Here is a 22,377-nt window from a genome sequence, read left to right on the forward strand (position 1 = left end):
GAGGAGGGGGACACAGTGGAGGCAATGGATGTTGGTGTGTTTGCATGGCCATGGTGCTTGTGTGAGTGCCTGTGAGATGAAGTGTGGTGCTTATGTTTGCCTGAGCGACTTTTGTGCGGTGATTTGGGTGAATGCTGGTCTGAAGGTGTGCTTGGGATAGGCTGGGGTTGAGGGGATTGGGTCTGGGTAGAGAAAGTTGGAGGGGGAGGCTAGACACAGGGACAAGGGCTGCCATCAGTGATGAGGCCAGAGCCTGAAATGCTCTCTGTTGGGCCACCACGCCAGAGTGAATGCCCTCCAGGTATGCATTTGTTTGTTGCAAATGCCTCTTGACACGCTGGATGGCATTCAGAATGGTTGACTGCCCAACAGTGAGGGATCTCAGGAGGTCAATAGCCTCCTCACTGAGGGCAGCAGGGCTGACTGGGGCAGGGCCTGAGATGCCTGGGGCGAAGGAGATAGCCACCCTCCTGGGTGAGCGGGCATGGGAAACACGCTGAGGAGCTGCTGGGAGGACGGTGCTGGTAGGGGAGGTGGCGGCTGTACCTGTTGTTGGGGTGGGCACAGAGGTGTCCGCCACCACCTGGGAGCTTCCATCAGAGGAGGAGTCGCTATCTGTGGTTTCCCCTCCTGTCCCTGTTGTGGTGCTCCTCTCACCCTCCGTCCCACTGGTGCCTTCACCCTCGGTGGATTCGGCCTCCAGGCCCATGTGGGATGCAGCACACCCGTTAGCGGTGCCTCTGCTCCTCCGCCAGATGATGCTAATGCACACAAGGACAGGGTGACAAAACAAAAGGGGGGGGAAGATACAGAGGATACACTTGGTCAATGCCAGCAACAACACCACTATTGGCGTACACTACACACAGGGATCAGCCCTATGCACTAGGCCATGCCCACCCATTTACTGAGACAGTCACCAGCCCATGGGGTATAATGCCTAACGCCAGCATCTGCACACCAGAAACCCACAGGACCCTGCCCAGTGGTAGATGGCCACTTACACCATTGGGGTAGGAGTGCTCTAGAGCCTGCCCAACAAGGGACCTACCCTGCCATGACCGCCCTGGCCTAGGGGCACCCACAGCCCACATCCCCCACCCAGCTACCTCCTAACGCGCGCAAAGTCAGCTTTCAGAATCTGTACTCACCCCCTTGTGGCTGCTGGGATGCCCTCAAGCGCTCATCCAACTCCGGATAGGCCACCTCCGAGATGCAGAACATCAGGGGGGTCATGGTGCGACGGGCACCCCTTCCACGTTGGGAGGCCAGCCCCAACTGGGCCTCCACCGTCTTCTTTGACCAGCGGCGCAGGTCCTCCCATCTCTTGCGGCAGTGGGTGCTCCGCCTGTGAAAGACCCCTAGGGTCTGCACCTCCTTGGCAATGAGACGCCAAATACCCTTTTTCTGGTGGGCGCTGACCTGCAGGGAAAAGACAGCAGAAAAGGAAATTACTCACCCGTCCAGACCGTCATACTCATTGCCCTCTAGTTCCCACCCATGCCCTGACGCACATGCTGCACTCTGGCCAGGACGCCTCACCCCCCCCAACATGTGGCTTACATCCACAACACTCCAAACATTCATGGCCCACACATCATGCTCACAGTGTACTCACCTGTTTGTCTGGAGGACCGTAGAGTAATGTGTACTGGGGTAGGACCCCATCCACCAGTTTCTCCAACTCCTCCGCAGTGAAGGCAGGGGCCCTTTCTCCAGACACATGAGCCATTGTCTCTTCCAGACACAGGTCAAAGCAGCACTTGCAGTGTAGGTCCTCACTCGATGAATGTGCAGATGGTGTTTTTGGCAGACCAGTACATCTCCCATGTGAATGCCAAATATCCTGTCTCTGTGCATGACGCCTTTATATTGAGGAATAGCAGCATCCCATATGTGATGGGCCAACTCCAGAGACACCGGGTGTGGCTAATAGGTGAGCCAAAGGTCCCCACTGACTATATGTTGATGTCTGGGAAGAGGATTGCCCCTAAGGGTTAGTGTGTGTCTAACAGTTGTCACCCTATATTTACAGGTGAATCTGGTTACCCCAACCTCTCATGGCTACTGACCCCAGTGAGGAATGCCAGGACAAGGGCATAGGAACATTACAATGAGGCACACAGGCATACAAGGAGGGTTATAGGAAGAACCTTTGGCCTCCTGAAGGCCAGGTTCCGGTGCCTCCATCTGACAGGTGGATTCCTGTACTACTCACCCAAGAAGGTGTGCCAGATCATCGTTGCATGTTGCACAACCTGGCCTTGAGAAGCCAGGTGCCTTTTCTGCAGGAGGATGTGCCTGGAGATGGTCTTGTGGCAGCGGTGGAGCCTGTGGACTGTGGCGAAGAGGAAGCAAAGGAAGAAGATATATACAGAACAAATATATGTTGTACTAATACATTTGTGAATCATCAGACTGACTCCAGATTGGTATTTGTTTCAAGGGTGTTTATTTAGGTGCTAATAAGTATAGGGGTATGTGCAAGGGGCTGGGGTGATGGTGGAGGAAAGTCCATGGTAGAGTCCAGTCTCTTGGTATCACAGGTGCATTGTCCAAGGGGGCATAGAAAGGGGAGCAATGGCAGTTCAAGGTGGACAGGGTAACAGAGTGGGACAGAAGGGTGACTATCAGGAGAGTCCTATTTCCTGGTGGGGTCCTGGCAATGTTCTCTGTCTTCTGCCTGGATCGCAGGAACCGTTTGCGGGGTGGTTCTTCTTCTCGGGCCGTGGGGAGCTGGTGGCCTGTTGGTCCTGTGCGGGGGCCTCCTGTCCACTAGCACCGGCGGAGGTGGAAGGCTGTTCCTCGGTTTGGCTAGTGTCAGGCGCCCTTTGTTGTGCCACTGCCTCCCTCATGGTCTTGCCCATGTCTGCCAGCACCCCTGCAATGGTGACCAGGCTGGTGTATATTTTTGTTAGGTTATTCCTGATCCCCAAGAACTGTCCCTCCTGCAGCCGCTGGGTCTCCTGCAACTTGGCCAGTATCTGGCCCATCGTCTCCTGGGAATGATGGTATGCTCCCAGGCTGTTGGAGAGTGCCTCATGGAGAGTGGGGTACCTGGGCCTGTCCTCCCCCTGTCGCACAGCAGTCCTCCCAGCATCCCTGTTGTCCTGTGCCTCTGTCCCCTGAACCGTGCGCCCACTCCCACTTACCCCAGGTCCCTGATCGCCCTGGGTTTGTGGGGTTGCCTGGGGTCCCTGTAGTGGTGGACACACTGCTGATTGACGTGTCCTGGGCCCGCTGGGTGGGTGCTGTGCTGGTATTTCCTCAGGGGGGAGGTTCTGTGGTGGATTGGGACTGTGCCTGGGTATTCGACTGTCCAGAGGTCCCTGATGGGCCAGGTTGGTCATCATGATCCAGGCGTGCAGAGCTGCTGTCGTCACTGTGGGCCTGTTCGGGGGGGACTGGACGTAGCTGCCACCTCATCTCCGGTGACGTTGAGTAGCGGTCCTGTTGGGATGAAAATGCATTGTTAATGTATCTGCGTGGGCCATATTGTGCATGGGTGTGTTTCCATCTATGATTGTGATTTCCCTGTCGGCTTGCCCTTGTGTGAGTGGTGAATTTGTGGGCTGGGTAAGTCTCTCTACTGGGCAGGCTGGGGTGATGGGTGTCCATGCAGGGCTGTGATGGGTGTCTATGCGTTGTTGTTCCATGCAGGGCTTGGGATTGGGATGGGTGAGTTGTGATGGTGGGGTATATGTGAGGTGGTGGAGTGATGGGGTGAGGGTAGGGGTAGGAGTTTGTGATGGCATGCAGGTAGGGTGGGGGAATGAAGTAGTTAAGATTTGACTTACCAGAGTCCAGTCCTCCTGCTACTCCTGCGAGGCCCTCAGGATGCATGGTCGCCAAGATTTGCTCCTCCCATGTTGTTAGTTGTGCAGGAGGAGGTGGGGGTCCACTGCCAGTCCTCTGTACGGCAATCCGGTGTCTTGATACAATGGAACACACCTTCCCCCGTAGGTCATTCCACCTCTTCCTGGTATCAACCCTGGTTCTTGGGTGCTATCCCACGGAGTTGACCATGTCCACAATCCTCCGCCATAGCTCCAGCTTCCTTGCAATGGACGTCTGCTGCACCTGTGATCCGAATTGCTGTGGCTCTACCCGGATGATTTCCTACACCATTACCCTTAGCTCCTCTTCAGAAATTTGGGGTGTCTTTGGGGTGCCATGGATGTGGTGTGAGTGATATGTGTGGGGTGATGTGTTGTGGTGTATGCTGTGATGTGCGTGAATCATGTATGGGTGATGGTGTTCTGTGCCTCTGATTGAGTGGGTGCTCCTTGCTTGTCTCTCTCTGCTTGCTCTCTTTTGTTTCGCTGTAAGGGGTTGTGGGTAATGTGAGTGTGTGTTTTATATTGGATTGGGTGTGTGGGTGTGGTGTGTGTGTGTGTATTTTGAATTGTCCAATTTGGTGTAGTTTTGTGTGTGTGTATTTTGAGGGCGGAGGTATGTACCGCCAATGGTTTATCGCGATTGAAAGCCCGCCGCGGTGATTTGTGGGTCGTGATACTGTGGGCGTATTGCTGTTGGCGTAATGGTGTGGGTTTGGCTATTGCCAGTTTATCACTGACCTTTGGTCTGGCGGACTTGTGTGGGTGTCAGTATAGTGGCGGATTTCTTTGTGTGGGTCATAATACCCATGGTGGATTACCGCCGCTCTCACCTTATGTTGGCAGCCGTCAGCAAGGCAGTAGGTGGCATTTACCGCCAGGGTTGTAATGAGGGCCTATATCTCATTTTGATATGGTATATGAGCCACCTTCCTACAACATGTGCCACTGCCAAATAATTGTATTAATGTGATCCAGCTATCACAGGGTGTGTCTCTTGTCTGTCTGTGTGGCCCAGTCTGTGCTTGTTTGTTTGTGATTCGTCTGTCTAAATGTGTGTGTGGAACAGCCATCCCAATTGGTGTGTGACAGTCGCCTCTGAATCGCTCTAAAGTGAGAAACCTATCTCAAATGTTTACCCACCTGTTGCAATATTCCATTGTGTGCCTGTTCTCCCTTATAAACATGCATAGTGTTCCCCAAGTCCATGCTTCTGTTGTGACACACCCCATAATTGGTGTAAACTTAAGTCAACACTACCTTGCTTTATAACAATCACTGTTACAAACTGACACTACCTTTCCAGTAAATGGGACTCTGGTGAGAACTTCTACATATTTCTTGATGCTCTTGATAATAATGGGAGAACAGCATATTTCCCAGACCATTAAAACTTCAAGTAGGGTGAAATCATGCGTTTTGGAAAGGTGAGCACATTGAAATAAATTGATATGAATTCTAGAGTCATTGTATTACAGCCTGTCACAAACAGATTGCCAGCTGGCAAAGTCAAGCTGATTCCTAGGAGGCAGACATCCTACAGAGTGAATTGAAATATTTTTAATTGATACTCAAAAATAATGCATAAGCATACCCATGTTTTCTTTTATAACTCTACTGATTGTGACTTACAATATCTGAGTGGGTGAAGCTTGCAGGCACTTCTTGACGACTGTGCTTTAACTGCAATTGTGCCCTTCTGGTTGACAATATGCATGTGTGTGTGAGACAGCTTCATCCATGGATCACTTAAAAAGTTATTTCCATTTTGCTTCTGCTGACTACAGCATATAGCGTGAAGTGGGTCAGACTGCTTTCTGTGTTGAAATTTTCCCTGACCACATGTGCGCATCTGCCCACAAAGACGTGCCAGTGCATCCCTTTGCCAATACGGTTTTCTTTCTATTTTATCTATTTCTTCAGGCTACAGCAGTTCAGTCACAGCTGGTAACTATTGTTTCGGCCAGCACGAATTATATTTTCTTATGTGCGTTAAAACTAAAAATGGTTTCAATACCTTGCCTAAGTACGCATACACGAGAGCAAGCACCCATATTGCTTTAAATGGGCCGGTACTGTCCGGTACTGAGTACCGGCACTTTTTTATTTTGAGAGGGAGCGTACCGGCACATCTCAAGAAAAACGTAATACATTTAATTGGAGAGTACCGGCACTTCTCAGAAACAAGTAACTGCACTTTAATTTTTCCATTTCAAGCTCTGATTATAACCAATGGTAATATTTCTTAATTGTACAATTATCACAGCCACGTGCCCATCACGTTTAGCTACTGGCATGTTTTCTTTTCTCTTTTTATTTCTGTGGCATATGTAGGCAAATACAAATTTTAAAAATCATGCCTGCTTGCAAAAGGCAGCCGATTGGCTTTGCCAATGCTTGGTGAAAAGTATTATTCGATCAAGGCGCCGACATTAGGCGAGAAGATGAGAGCGAGGCTTGAAACGCAAAGATTCCTTTAGTTGACATCACCCCCGACTAGGGAAGGTTCATCTAACGTCAGCCATCACGCGCCCCTGGTGCTGCGATATCATGTGCCGGTACGTAGGCGATGACATCGGAGCAGGAAGTAGGAAGTACTGGACCTGAATTTGTACGGAAGGGAGGAGGAGAAGCCGAAGAGAAGCAAATATGAGCGCTCTGGGGCGGATATTCGGGAAAGGTATGGAACCATCGAGGGGCGATCGCGATATAGGGTATTGGAAGCTCCTATGGTGTATCTTTGTAGAGGGAGCAGAGGATAGACATAAAGCACATAGGGCCCTCGAGGAATATCATAGCTACTTCAGGAGAGGGAGAAGGGTGTGATACGGGCAGGATGATAGAAATGAGTGAATGAAAAGACGGATTAGAAGAGATAAGGAGGGGTTCTAGAAAACCAAGGTGACATGGGAAGATTGAAGAGTTGCGGGTTTGGACAGTGAGATGTTTTGTGAGTAACAAAAGAGCAAATAATGAAATATGTCAATTTATTCAAAGTGTGAAGGGAGTCTTGGCAGCAATTAACGAGTATGGACTAGACCAGGGGCCCATTTCATATTAACTTGGTGGTTACTTTGATTACAGTGATATGTGGGTCTGCGGGGTCCACCGTGGTTTTATTGGGGCTCTTAGCATATTGTACTGAGTGGAGTACGGGGAAGAGGGGCGCTGTTCTTGTTGATCGCCACTTGTATGGCGCACAATCTGCTGTTATTATGCATCACAATAGGAGCAAGGAGTAACCGTCTCTGCGCTCAAGCCAATGTGACGCCTCTTTCTTGTTTTTGTGGAATGGGAGAGTGACTTGTGATATGACGGTGGCAAAAAATGACAAGGGCTGTAATATTCAAGAAACTGAATTTTCTTTGGCGCAAGAGTTTTGGCAGCAGAAGCTTGGAAGTATTAGTCTATTTTGCATCTGTAGTTTTCTATGAAACGACAAAAGTTGAATCTTGTAAGCGGCCCTTTAACAGGCACTTTTCATACACTCCTTTATTATAACATTTGGTGCCATAAACTCTGCCTTATTTATATCTTTTTAAGTTCTGCTCTGGCGGACTAAAGGCGTCTCTAGGCGATATATGTATTTGTGTGTCACAGTCTCCTATGGAAGATATACACAGTCCTATCTTGATAGTACTGACAACATTTTTAGGTCGAGCTTAGGCAGCGTGCACACTCTGACTCTAGACATGAAGTGATTTATTCTGTGGGTTTTCACCGCGCCGACCACTTTCATTCGTTCCTTGGCTTGCCTTTCAAAATTCCTTTGCTTAGTGAGGTAAGTGGTTTAGGCGTGTTCCACCTTGAGGCTGTTATGTTACCGCCTTGGAAACTGACCCTGTGACATGGATTATTGCACGATCAGCGTATTGGCGCACTACTGTATTCTTTTGCTTTTCTGCTTTGCGCTCGTGACGGTATGTTGTTTCCCCCTCTGGCATTTCGCTGTGTTTTTTTTTTTTTGTTCATGTCTACGCAAGACAAAGTCTGTAAGCTGGAGGAGGGATTCTTTTTTTATTTATTTATACAGCGTGAACTCGACCAGAAGATTGAAGCGCTTTATGTGAGCACTGGTTAAATTTGCAGCCCCATTCCTAAATTCTGCCCAAGTTTAGCAGTTGAAGGAATGTACAAACTGGCACCTTCTTAAATGGAAAAAAACACAAGAGAAATCCTGAAGGGGCTCACCCCACACAGCAGGAGAGCCGATACTACAATATTAAATACATTTTGGAAACTTATCCCATAATGCTTTGCAAGGCATTCCTTTTACAACAAATTTTTGCCCATAAATCAGCCTGTGGTGGACCTAGGACAACGGGACCACCACCAAAACATTTAGCACACCATGCTCTTTCTGTCCAGCTCATCTTCTGGGTCCCCACACTAGGTAGGGGGACCCCAAAATCGTAAGTCCTGCCACAATTGAATGTCTTTTTAAGCTCTCTCATGGCTCGAATGTTTGTTTTACAGCTGGGAGTAGTTTGTGCACTTAGAGCCTTGTTAGTAATAATATTCTTGCAGGCCTGCTAGGCATGAAAAATGTGTAATGCACTATGTCCTTTGGTGTCTGAATACATGGTTACACTGCAGTGCTCTCTGTTCTTTTTCTTTTCATGTGGTATGCACTCTAGGGGCTGATTATATGGTTACATGACCTTGCTTCTTCCAAATGCTATTTTTATTGTGGTGCCCTCTAGTTTTTTTTGCCTCTCTGCTTCACGCTTGTGAATTCACTGCTCACTGCATTCAGTGAAACTCGTCCCATAATGCTTTGCAAGGCATTCCTTTTACAACACATTTTTGCCCATAAATCAGCCTGTGGTGTACCTAGGACAACGGGATCACCACCAAATCGGTCAGCACAACATGCTATTTCTGTCCAGCTCATCTTCTGGGTTGCCACATAAGTTTGGGGGGACCCCAAAATCATAACCTCTCCCACCATTCAATGTCTTTTTAAGCTCTCTCATGGCTGCAGATTTTGCTTTACAGCTGGGAGTAGTTTGTATTCTAAGGGCTTTGGTTGTATTATTCTAGCGGGCCTGCCAGGCCTGAAAATGTGTAATGCACTCTGTCCTTCAGGGGCTGAATACATGGTTACACTGCAATGCGCTCTGCTATTTTCAAGTGGTTATGCCCTCTAGGGGCTGACTATATGGTGACATTACCATGTTGTTTCCAAATTATATTTTTATTGTGGTGTCCTCTAGTTTATTTCGCCTCTCTGCTTCTTGCTAGCGGCAAGATTGGATCGCTTTACGTGAGCACCAGTTAAATTTGCAGCCCCATTCCTAAATTCTGCCCAAGATTAGCAGTTGAAAAATATACAAACTGGTGCCTTTTAAATAGTAAAAACACAAGGGAAATCTTCAAGGGGCTCTCCCCAAACAGCAGGAGAGCCGATACTACAGTATTCACCAGACTCAGGACACTCACCCCATAATGGTTTGCAGGGCATTACTTTTACAACACATTTTTGCCCATAACTCAGCCTGTGGGTTTTCTAGACTAATGGGACCACCACCACAATGTTCAGCTCTGTGTGCTCTTTCTGTCCAGTTCATGGTCCTCACACTAGGGTGGGCGGGTGCAAAATCATAACCTCTCCTACCATTCAGTGTCTTTTAAGCTTTCTCATTGCTGGAGCTTTTTGCTTTACAGCTGAGACTAGTTTGTCTTTTAAGGCTCTTGCTTGTAATAACATAATAGCAGGCCTGCTAGGCCTGAAAATGTGTAATGCGCTATGCCTTTCAGGGGCTGAGTATATGTATGGTTACACTACAGTGTTCTTTGCTCTTCCCTTTTAATGGGGTTATGCCCTCTAGGGACATACTATATGGTTATATGGCTGTTTCTTCAAAATGCAAATTTTATTTTGGTGCCCTCTGGGGGATGTTTTGACCATTACAGTCTAATGCCTAGTGTATGAAGGAATTAACAAACACAGGGCTTGCAAATACGTCACACAGTTTATTTCTGATAAAGGTTTAATGTGCTGCATAGCTAAATACTTATAAGGTCCCAAAGGCAAGACCTATTGGCTATGCCAATGCTTGTTCTGAGCTGCTGCCATACTTGCTATTGCCATTCATCCATGCTTGCTTCACTCCCACATTTATGAAATAATTGAAAATCCTTTAGATTTAAGAATCGCATTAATCTATGCAGAAATTGACATCCTGTTGAAAAGGCCTTCGTTTATTCCCATTTTTAAGTTATGATTCTTAGTTCACTTTATTCCTTTTACTTTACTTATAGGAAAAAATGCAAAAGGGAAAGCACCAAGCCCTCAGGAGGCAATTCAGAAACTCAGAGAGACAGAGGAAATAATGATAAAGAAGCAAGAATTCTTGGAGGGGAAAATTCAGCAGGAACTGGCAACAGCAAAGAAACATGGGACCAAAAACAAGAGAGGTAAGAGGAAGAGTTAAAAAGCGAGCAATTCAAGCAGAAGTTCGGTAAAATGGAAAAGGCATGTCGCAGACTCTTCGCTGGTGTATTTATCAATGAATATGAACGATGAATGATAACGAAGGAGATAAGTTCATTATTAAATTACAAGATATGGCAAACCGAAAACACTCAGTTTCTAGAGGCTTACTTTGTAGGTTTAACAACATGAACTTAGGTTGCAGCATCTATTTCTGTTCAGTTTTTTACGATATAAGCAAAACATCATGTGAGTGTTCTAGGAAACATATGTTTTGTGATTGGTGCAGCAAGAGATGTATGCAGATGTGCAAGATGTGTAGAGTTTAGTGGTTGCAGCGATGACATTGAGTGTTTTCATTGATGGCGCTATTAAAAACATTTTGTAGTTGGGATTTTATTTTTTTGTATGAGCATGTTTAACTGAAAAGGGTCATCTGATAGAAAGTGGATGAGGGAGCCATATCTATCTCACACCCCACTGCAATTAATCACTGCATTGCTTTTCTCTGGAATATAAAAATACGGGCTAATGAAGTTTGAAAGCTTTACACAGCTTTGTTCATATGAAAGCAGGGTAACCAGCTCCAATTTATCAATATTCTAAACTCCAGCTCTATGTACAATAGCTTTCTCGGGCCAGCAATTTTGAAAATATTGTCAGCAATTGATTTGTAGTTTTCTCGAAATAAAAACATTATTTCAGTGGACTACAAAGTTGTGTAGTAGTAGAAGCTTTTATTGCATAATTACTTAAAACCATTGCATAAAATACAATAGAAATACTTTATCATAAAAATACTTCTAGAGGTATGTAATATCCGCAACCTCCCTGCATTCAATTGCAATGTTAGTGCAAATTGTTCTAGAATCTGATGCCAGTCCTTGTTGCCAGTTCTAATGACATTGAACATATGATCATTCTACCTATAATGCTGTCTGCATATCCATGTGTATGCTCAAGCAACAGGTGGTCATAACGTCTGATAAAATTAACAGTTATAGAAGATCTAAAATCTTAAAACTAGAGTGGCAATGATAGGATGTGCCTGATGTTATCACATAGTCTCATCCTTTAGTGTACAGTCCACGGGCACAGCAATGACAGAGTGGTTGCCTATACCAGACTTCCCTACAATCTACAAATTGATATAGACTCGAGAAAGACTGAGTAAGTAATGCACAATAGTATGCGCTGAAAATTCAAACAGGGACGCCCTGTCTGGCCTATCAATCCAATGTCTAGCTCAGAGTCTAATGCTATTGTGGGTCTTTCATGGATAATTAAGCCACTTCGTTAACAATGTTTCTTTTGTGGCTGTCTCTTCCCTTTTCATTTCTGCACGTGTAAGGGTCCGGGCATTCTGTAGGGTCAGTCTCATAATGGGAAAAAAAATTCCCATAGCGAGAAAGTTCCATTGGGGTGTTGGCCCTGAATATTTGCTTTATGGCATCAATGCATGATCTCACTCCATATTTCAGGAAAAGCAGTTTTAGTAGGAGGTGTCTCTCCAAGGCCAATTGCGGGCAGCAACATACTAGGTGTCTTATAGATTCAGTATGGTATTTGCACAGTGCACAATCTTGAGAATCACCCCATGCGGACTTCCAGCTGCGTCTAAAGTCCCTGACTGGGAGTGTTAGGAGACGTATTAACAGAATATTCTGAAACGTACAAGCTCCCAGAGCTGTTTTCATATATGGTTGGACATTGTTGGTCAAGTAAGATGCGGCCAAGCCCTCTGCTCGTGAGATATTCCTGATTATGGCTATATCATTTTCTCTAGAAGTTTGTATGCCCTGATCTTTCAAAGTCTTTTTATGGGCTAGCACAAAGTGCTCAGTCCATTCAGTAATCTCTCTTTGGGCTTGAAACCACACCCATGCCACGTCAGTCACTTACATTGGTTTGTGGGCTTGCCTTTTAAAATCCGCTTGCTTTTATTTGTGAAAGGCATGCATACGTCATGCCTTTTCCGGTGTTTAGCTCACCTACACAGCACCGGTAAAGTACCAAAAACATACAAGGCTCCATGTTTTAAGCCTGGAGTCCGGACTACTTTGTCTGTTTATTTTACACGCAGCACAATCGAGCTGCATTTTACATAGCGGCGATCGTGCAGTTTTTTGTTTTGTTTGTTTTACAACGCTATTAGCTCTAACTCGAACAAATGCAAGACCCGTTGCATTGAAAATGCTTGTTTAGGAGTGCCTTCGATATGAGAGGGTCTAGCGCATGGGTACTCACAAACATTTTCCCAGGGGCCAAAAGGTTTGGTCTGTAACGTGCCTGGGGGCCGCATTGATGCCAGGGAGGTGGCGGTCAGGTGGGGCGACTAGGGGGTTTGGTGGCAAGGTAGGTGTAGGGGAAGCAAAGGAGATACATCTAGTGGCTGAAATAAACAATTGGAAACCAGAAAACCTGGAATTAATCCTGGCTTACCCACGTTTCCAAATTCTGTGATCCTAGGCAATTGTTTAGTGTCACTTTCCCTCCTTTTTCTGCATTATCACATTTAAGATGCCCTTGAAATACAAGATTCATGGTGTGCGCTGCACAAAACCTGCTTCTATGTTTGATTTAATAAACTATAATGTTTTTTATGTATGATAGGAACCCAGGCCACCCATAAAGTGCACATACCAAGTGGCTTGCCTCCTTAATTTACTATTGGTGGTCTTCTCAGGGTAAGGGAAATAATTATTGTTTCCAAATTTATGTTTGAAAACTGTCACTTTAAAAGGAATACATCTCAATGTACTGATAGTACAATTTATTTTAAGGCGAAAAAGTTCTGCATGTTAACTAAATACACTTAATTAATTTTGAAGAGACTGTCTTAGTTTTACACTTAAGCGGCAAGATATCTTTAATAATTACGGCGTTTTTAAAGTTAAGTGCAAAAGTCCCTAGTTACTTCCTTTCTTTGGCACCAATTAAGTTTGAAATAAATGATTGTGTGTGTATTTAATGTTTTTGTTAGTGCAGAGTCGAGCAAACAGCTGCCCAGTGCTCCTGTTGCCCCAGGGGCCGCAGGTAAAGGTGAGAGGGGCCGCGTGAGGCCCGCGGGTCGTACTTTGAGTATCCCTGGTCTAGCGCATAGGTGGGAACTAAGTTGAGATATTCTTCAGCTTGCCTGAGATAGATGGCCCAACTACCTGCGTTATCCTTAAAGATTATATTCAGGGAACCCCTCAGGCTGTCCTGGTTGGCCCTACAGACACCATGAAAGAGCTTGATCATATCCATTTTACATAGGGTGTCTATTCTTGTTATATTAAACTTTAAACGTAGCCCTGCGTGTCTGGTTAAAATAGGGATCTGAAATATCCTTTTATAGGCTCTCATATGGCACTTCTCAAAAGATGCAGTTATCCTGCCAGGGAATGCCAAATGTCCGTAGGTGATAGCCTGGAGTAGTTTTGCTTTAATGACCCTCCCGATTGCCTGAGGTGTTGGTGACTGTAGCCGAAGGTGGAGTTTTGTTAAGGCGTAGGTAGCTCTTTCCGCCTTAGTTCTTATTGCCGCTACCTGCTATGATGTTTTCCCTGTATGTGATAACCAGACTCCGAGGTAGTGATATTTATCCTCTGTTTGTGTTGATAGAGGGCCAAGCTTCAACTCTCTTTGATGTTTTTTTGCCTGATGACCAAAGACCAGCACCTTGGTTTTTGCCTCATTCACCCTTAAATCATTCTTTTAATTGTATCTGTGTAATATATCCAAACCCCTTTTCAAACCTATTCTTGTCTGAGCAAGGAGCACCAAGTCATCCTCGTATTATGAGGAGTGCTGTCTTCCCTAATTTAGGTTGAGTGTGTTTCCTCTTAGCAATTCTGCTCCCAAGTCTGCCGTGTACAGTTTGAAAAGGGTGGGCACAATGACACAGCCCTATTTTAAACCTTTATTGGAATAAGTTTTCCTGGTCACATGTGAGTTTGTGATCTTGATTCTCACCCAGGTGTCAGAGTATAGTATGATTATGGAAGCGAGCAGTTTCCCTGGTATCCCCCATGCCGCTAGCTTCTTCCAGAGGATAAGGCGCACCACTCCATCGAAGGCCGCGCTATAGTCTATAAAGCACGCATACAGCGGCTGGGTCGATGGTTTCAGTGCTTTCTGACCTAGGTATGAGATGGCTAGCACATTGTCCAAGGTGGAAGAGTTTGTGTTCTCTGTGATCCGTTTTTCCAGCTCTTTTAACAACACCTTTGCATAGGCTTTGCCATCCACATCCAGAAGGGCTATTAGCCTATAGTTTTCCCAAAGATTGAAGTCTCCGTTTTTATAGATTGGGTGCAATATTGGGCCATTCCATGCCTCTGGGACCACAGAATGATGTAAGCAATAGTTGACAAGGGTGCTCAAAGGTTTAGCCCAATAATCTTGGTAATCTCTGAATATATACCCTGGGAAGCCATTTGGTCCCGGGACTCCATCCCTCCTGATGTTGCCGATCACCGTTTTCACTAATTTAGTTGTGATCTCTAATGCCTTAGCTACAAGGCCATCCAGATCGTGTAGCCACCCCGTGGTGCTCAGGGCTGTAGAGTGTTTTGGGTCTCTGTAGAGATTGCCTACGTGGGATTCCCACGTTCTGGTCGATATAGCATTATCCTTACTTGTTGTTCCATGGAGTAGAGAGTTGACATAGTCCCAAAATTCTTTACTTTTTCTCTGTGGAGATAATGCATGTAGGTGGATCCAGCATTCTTCACTCTCCTTTTGTTTCAACTCCCATATTGCTTTTTTGTAATCTTTCATCGCCAGCCTACAAAGAGCTTCTGCTTCGGGGGATTTATTCCTTCTGCAGTATGCTCCTGCCTACATTTCCACTTACACTGTCTGTATTCCCTAGCTGTTGTAAACCTGGCTGTTTTTTGCTTCGTCCATTCCCGTGGTGCGTAGAGCTGCATAGTGACTCATGTAAATTCCTAATCGTATTTGACCACTGGTCACTAATTCTGCCTGTCCCACTTCCCAGGTTTAATGGGCCATTGACCTGCTTCCATAGATCGTATTTCCTCTTGTATGGCAAGCTCCATTTGATCCTTTTTGTCAAGGGGAATAGCTTGGTTGATAGTTCCAGCCCAGTGGTTTTGTAGGACAGGAGTCTCAGTGCTTGGAGGTTAATCTCTATTTCTATGGGATTGTGATAACTCTTTGATCTTCCTATCACCTTATGGCATACACATCTTTGTAGTAAGGCTGGGCTTAAGAAGATGTAATCCAATGTGGATATCTTTCTAAACGTAGGGATCAGAGAGCCTGCAACTGTATTACTGCAATTAGAGGTTCTCAGGTCACATTCCTTGAAAAAGGTTTCTAGGGTTGATCTTATTTAATCTCTGGGGAGACCTTCCTCCTGACTAAGGTGCAGAGTGTTAAAATCTCCAGCAATTAGATATTTGTGGTCCAGGTACTCATTTAAGGATTCTTTTCATAGTTCCAGGATAGATTTGACCCCTGCGTTCTTGCTGTCCCGCTTAGGATTTATGTACAAATTTATGATGGATATTGGTATAATTTTTTTGGAGAGAGCTAGACCGTGTATGGTTATCACATGCACGTCACATATCAATTTCTCTCAAGACACAGCTTAACAGCAAAGTCTAGCTTGACGTATGTTGCAAGTCCACCCATGTATCTTCCGAGCAGGTTTTTCTTTTGTGCGGGGGATTGTGTAGGTAAGAAGTCCGATATGGGCTTGGGCTCCGGCGTCTAAGTTTCCTGTAGGCATAGAATATCTGTATTACTTAAAATGCCTTCAATATTTGGGATAGCAATGAGGGTGGCCAAGCCAGCCACATTCCAGCTGAGTATCCTAATCACCTTGTTGCTTCATTTGGAGGTGGTCCTCTGTTTCTAAACCTGCATTTCCCCTTTGATGGTCAAAGCTTCAGGGAGCCAGTCCCTGCCTTCCCGCTTGTTGACATAATTGCTTGCATAATTCACTTGAGTTCCTCCTAAATACCTTGTCAGGTGTATGATAATTTTCTTTTCTACTTTCGAAGGTTTAATCGTCGGGGTCCCTTGCAGGGTGCTGACAGATTTAATTGGGCGTGTTGGTTTAAGTTCCCGGGCCAGAACTCGAGGCTAGCGCTGTCTCTCTGCCTTGCTGATTTTTATACCCCACTTTTCCATGAATCCCTCATATTCGAGTATTCTTTCTACCGTGCCCTGGTCAGCCCAAGTCGTTAATGTAGACTCTCTCTGGGTGATCCATGCATATGAGTTAAAATTCTCAGTTGAAAGATCCTCTGAGAGATACGCTAAAACTGGTATATGATGCAACAGCTGAAGTATATTTGATATATTAAGTATATCCCAAGGTCCTTGAGTTGCATATCAGGGGGAAACATAATTGACAGTTGTTCCTCTAATTCCTGTGGAATTCCAGAATTTAATTTCAATGTACCACAGTGTTCCTGTACATTCTCAGGCTTATATATGGCAGAGTGCTCTCTGGTGACTACAGGGGACGCTGTAGAATGGTTTTGTTCATTGCTCCATGGATACTTATGTACCTGCTCTGTTGCTTCTGGAAATGATCTAGTTTGCTGTGCCAGTGTGTGGGCCTGATGGTCCCAGTTCCTGTGCCTTAGTGCCAAAGGGCTTGCCTCCTGTCTCCCTTTAGGATCTATTCTAATTGTTTGATAGTTCATACTTTGAGACGATTCTTTCTGGTGTTGTTGCCGGGATCGCTTGTCTGGTTACCGGAGGGCGTGCCTCCCACCCCCCTTTGAGATCTTCTCTATGTATTCGATTATAAGCACCTTGTGTAAGTTTTTCCTGGAAGTGTTGCCTGGTATCCGGGATTGCTTGTGTAGATACTGGAGGGCTTTCCTCCCGCCAGCCTTCCGATTCTATTCTGATTGTTCGCCAAATTGATCCTTGCGAGGTTTCTTCCTGTGATTGTTTCCTGGTTCCAGACATCATCGTAGCCTCTCTGTTAGGTTTGTTGTACAGAATTTGTTCTTCATTCTTTGAGTTGTGAATTAAACCTACGGTGGCGCTTATCCCATCCTTCACTAAAGGCTTATGATTCATAGGATTCTTCTTAGGGGCGTCCCCTCTCAGGAGAGCATAGCCACCCCCACCCATGTGAAATTGTTTTATCTCCAGTGCAGATTCTATAACACCCGACTGTTTTTTTGTGATTGAGACCTTTGTGACCCTTACATGTCCTTTTGCCATTGTGAAGCTCCGGGAGGGATCTTACTCTATCCCCTGCCGCCAAGGCTGAGCCGCTACTATCCTTGTGTTTGCCAATTCGTTTTTTTTTTGTTTTCCTTTTTCGCCAAGGTCCTCCCCAGGATCTAGAATTGTATCAGAGTATTTGTAGAGCTCACTACTCACCCGTGAGGGTCTCAAGGTGCTGAGGGGAGAGGGGGGGGGGGCTGCTACTGCTCAAACAGCCATGTCTTTAGATGTCTCCTGAAGGTAAGTAGGTCCTTTGTCTGACGCAGGTGGGTGGGAAGAGTGTTCCATGTTTTGGCTCTGAGGTGGGAGAACAATCTGCTGGCGGCGGTATGAATGGTATGTGCGTTGGAGCATGTTTCGGGAACCAGAGTAGACCGTGTTTTCTGCCTGAAGATTGGATAGGTCTCCGGCTGAACTGGCATAACCCCCGGGGCCTGTGATGCCTTTCCTGTGCAGTTCAATCTGCTTGTGTGTTTTTTTTTTTTTTTTTTTTTTTGCAACTTTGAAAGATTTTTTTTTCAATTTCTTCTTCTGTCTTCTTGTTATTTGCTGATTGTTCCTGGTATCAGATTTGCGCAATGCCTTGTTGGTTTCCCCAGAGTTTTGCTCTTCTATACTGTTTCTGCCTACCTTATGTCAACAGTGGTCGACTGCTTTAAGTATGTTATACTTGGTTGCATGTTGTCTGATTCCATCTCCTTTTTACCTTCCTCACTTTCCAAATTTGCTCATACTGGAGTAGTCCATTGCATGCCCAAGTGGGATGTGTTGTACTACATCAGGTTGCCTTCTCGTCTTTCTACGAGCCCTGCAGGTGGTAAAGATTCTGTGTGCTGGTTTCCAGCAGCCCCCGAATATTTTGAGAGCTCTATTTCCTTTTCAGTTTTCTTGTTTATTCTGCACCTTTCGTGCCTTCGGCCCCCGTTTCCAACACTTCCAATTACTGAGCGAAGTTTGTTTTGGCGAAGGTATAGGAGTTATTGATGGCTCTTCCTATCTTTGTTCCCATGCATGTTTCTGTGTCTTCGTGTCTGCCCCTCTTCCAGAAGCGTCATGGGCCTGCTTAATCTGCTAGGCCTGCTTGTTGCGCGACTTGCTCATGTGGGTAGTATGACTTTGCAGTGTTAGTGGCCCTTTGCCAGTCGCCTCTTGCTGCTTGCCTCTTCGCACCTCGCCCTCACAGTTGAGAACGATGAGTGCCGCTACACCCCCTGCCACGCCCTCAGCTCAGGCCTTCTGTGTTAGTGTTGCTTGTGATCCTATTGATTTGGCGTTTGCTTCCGCAGACCTCAGGGCAGGGAGGGCACGAGCATGCTACTACACCCTTCAGAGTGCTTGTACAGTCTTAGTGAACCTGAATAAGCTGGATGACCCTACTCAATGCAGGCTACTGTTGGATCCTAGAGGTCCTATAGGTCAATACTAAGCTGTTGGATTGAGGCTGGGATTGAGACAGGAGTCCCTCACTTCTGGCTCCCACTGCCTCAAGAGTCTTGTGGCTGCACTACGATGGCGAGCGGGTCTCGCCAGTTTCCTCCACAAGCCGCACCCAGAACTGGCTGGGCCACTTCCGCGCGGGACCAGGGCGCTCCCTTAGCAGCAACATCTTACGGCTGCTGCGCTCGCGCAAACTGAGCTGACCTGCTGTGGTACTGTAATGCTGTGATGTCCAGCTCTGCGTTCAATGTTATTCAGCACTGTGCAACTTGTTGCCTTTCGCAGTCCAGGTCTCTCAGAGCCGGCGCAGCCCCCTCCTGCCTCGACCCGCCCTCCTCCTGTGCCTTCATTGACTTCCTGCACTCCCTCCCTCGCTTGCCTCATTATACCCCTCAGGAGAGAGGGGGAAGGGAAGTGGGAAGGAAGGAGAGGGAGCCGAGAATCAGGGATGGGGCTGGGGCACTTTCCAGAGGAGATCAGGCAGTTCAGGACAAATCAGGCAGGCAGGCACTTATTTGTTTCGGCGGTGGGCTCTGGCTTGGTTCCGTGCCACCCGGCTGGTGCTTCAAAATACTTTGATGTGCGTTGCAACGGCAGTAGGACCACAGTAGATGGAGTGGGGACCCATGTCCTGTCCTCAAAGCTCCTACGCCCACTCCGCGGTTTATCACTTCTTATGACCCGTGACTCACTGCCTGCACACCCGCTGGTCCAGGTCCACTCCTAATGGGTCCTGGTCGGTCCGCTTCTTGCAGCGCGGCTCGGCTGCTGCCGCCGGTGCCCTGTCGAGTTCCGGCTCCGGGGTCTTGTTGGCTTGCCACGACACTCCTCTCTGCAGGCGTTCTGTCGACTTTCCTAGTCTGTCCTAATAACACGACATGCAGCATCCTCTACCGTTGGCCCCTGTGGTTCTACAACACAAGTCCTTGTTCAGTGGAGCAATTAAGTGAGCCATCCGCTGAACGATGTCACAATACATCTCATCACCCAAACTGACATCATGAAACAAACCAACATTCTAGAATGCTTATTGTTAGTGAATGTTAGCAATGCAGAGCTGGGTAATAAAAACAGTTTTTTTTTTCTGCTACTTTTTATGGCTCCTTTAACGCCCTTTCTTGTTGGTAAGGCAGTTACAATTCGCATAACATGCCATACAGTGTCTGTATGTCTGATGCCTTCCTTTCTCATAAATATATTATAAACCCACAAGTAGTTTCTTGCCCCTTTATGAAAGAGTGTCAGTCTCGAGTGCATTTCATAGTGAGGCTGAAAATGCACTTATTTTTCTTCTAAAATCCTCTTGAATCCTTCCATATTGGGTGTGGTATTGTGTTTTTATTCAGTTACTTGTAGCCCTGTATTTATAATGCTACAAGTAGCAAATGCGGCGAAATAACAGGACTGCATAAGCTACTCATACCTAACACGGGGCAATTTTGAAATCCCTTTGTCAGCAACCTGTGCCCGTGTAATGCACATCAGTCTGTCCTCTGTCATTTCCCTGGGTGTCCTCCTTTCACAACACCCTGCTGCATGCCACCTGTCTTCCATTTTGTCCGTCACACCTGTGCCCCCATTGTATGTGTCACTGTGCCCCTGTTTGCATGTAACCTTGTGTCATCGGTACATCTACATGTGCTCCAGCCTTCTGAAAGACCACTGCATTGTGCCGCCTCCTTCCTGATAGCAACTATACTTTGCGCTTATTGCAAATGTCTGCCGTCCTGTGCCCTCTGTTGACCTTTGTTTATATGTATGTCTGTTGTCCCTTTTTGCACAGTTGACACAGCCCTCACGTGGACACGTTTATCTCAGTTCTATGCAGGCGAATGTTTATTGTAGGAAAGTACCATCTTGCCTGGCATGTTACCCCCATTTTTCACTGTATATATGTTGTTTTAGTTGTATGTGTCACTGGGACCCTGCCAGCCAGGGCCCCAGTGCTCATAAGTGTGCCTGACTGTGTTACCTGTGTTATGACTAACTGTCTCACTGAGGCTCTGCTATCCAGAACCTCAGTGGTTATGCTCTCTCATATCTTTCAAATTGTCACTAACAGGCTAGTGACCAATTTTACCAATTTATATTGGCTTACTGGAACACCCTTATAATTCACTAGTATATGGTACTGAGGTACCCAGGGTATTGGGGTTCCAGGAGATCCCTATGAGCTGCAGCATTTCTTTTGCCACCCATAGGGAGCTCTGACAATTCTTACACAGGCCTGCCACTGCAGCCTGAGTGAAATAACGTCCACATTATTTCACAGCCATTTTACACTGCACTTAAGTAACTTATAAGTCACCTATATGTCTAACCTTTACCTGGTAAAGGTTAGGTGCAAAGTTACTTAGTGTGAGGGCACCCTGGCACTAGCCAAGGTGCCCCCACATTGTTCAGGGCCAATTCCCCGGACTTTGTGAGTACGGGGACACCATTACACGCGTGCACTACACATAGGTCACTACCTATGTGTAGCTTCACAATGGTAACTCCGAATATGGCCATGTAACATGTCTATGATCATGGAATTGCCCCCTCTATGCCATCCTGGCATAGTTGGCACAATCCCATGATCCCAGTGGTCTGTAGCACAGACCCTGGTAGTGCCAAACTGCCTTTCCTGGGGTTTCACTGCAGCTGCTGCTGCTGCCGCCAACCACTCAGACAGGTTTCTGCCCTCCTGGGGTCCAGCCAGGCTTGGCCCAGGATGGCAGAACAAAGGACTTCCTCTGAGAGAGGGTGTTACACCCTCTCCCTTTGGAAAATGGTGTGAAGGCAGGGGAAGAGTAGCCTCCCCCAGCCTCTGGAAATGCTTTCATGGGCACACATGGTGCCCATTTCTGCATAAGCCAGTCTACACCGGTTCAGGGACCCCTTAGCCCTGCTCTGGCGCGAAACTGGACAAAGAAAAGGGGAGTGACCACTCCCCTGACCTGCACCTCCCCTGGGAGGTGTCCAGAGCTCCTCCAGTGTGCTCCAGACCTCTGCCATCTTGGAAACAGAGGTGCTGCTGGCACACTGGACTGCTCTGAGTGGCCAGTGCCACCAGGTGACGTCAGAGACTCCTTCTGATAGGCTCCTTCAGGTGTTGCTAGCCTATTCTCTCTCCTAGGTAGCCAAACCCTCTTTTCTGGCTATTTAGGGTCTCTGTCTCTGGGGATTCCTTAGATAACGAATGCAAGAGCTCATCCGAGTTCCTCTGCATCTCTCTCTTCACCTTCTGCCAAGGAATCGACTGCTGACCGCGCTGGAAGCCTGCAAAACTGCAACAAAGTAGCGAAGACGACTACTGCAACTCTGTAACGCTGATCCTGCCGCCTTCTCGACTGTTTTCCTGGTGGTGCATGCTGTGGGGGTAGTCTGCCTCCTCTCTGCACTAGAAGCTCCGAAGAAATCTCCCGTGGGTCGACGGAATCGTCCCCCTGCAACCGCAGGCACCAAAGAACTGCATCACCGGTA

General features: G+C 46.8%; 1 protein-coding gene across 1 annotated transcript in view; it reads left to right on the forward strand.

Moving 5' to 3' along the window:
- The first annotated feature begins 6,364 nt into the window (after positions 1-6,364).
- Positions 6,365-22,377, forward strand: part of CHMP4A (charged multivesicular body protein 4A) — a 30,821-nt gene continuing 14,808 nt past the window's right edge. Inside the window, exons 1-2 of the mRNA XM_069238167.1 lie at positions 6,365-6,516; positions 10,101-10,256. Of these exons, the coding sequence (XP_069094268.1) occupies positions 6,486-6,516; positions 10,101-10,256 (187 nt within the window). The 5' untranslated portion in view covers positions 6,365-6,485. The remainder of the gene's footprint in view (positions 6,517-10,100; positions 10,257-22,377) is intronic.

Source organism: Pleurodeles waltl, chromosome 6 (assembly GCF_031143425.1).
Source record: "Pleurodeles waltl isolate 20211129_DDA chromosome 6, aPleWal1.hap1.20221129, whole genome shotgun sequence".
Classification (NCBI taxonomy): domain Eukaryota; kingdom Metazoa; phylum Chordata; class Amphibia; order Caudata; family Salamandridae; genus Pleurodeles; species Pleurodeles waltl.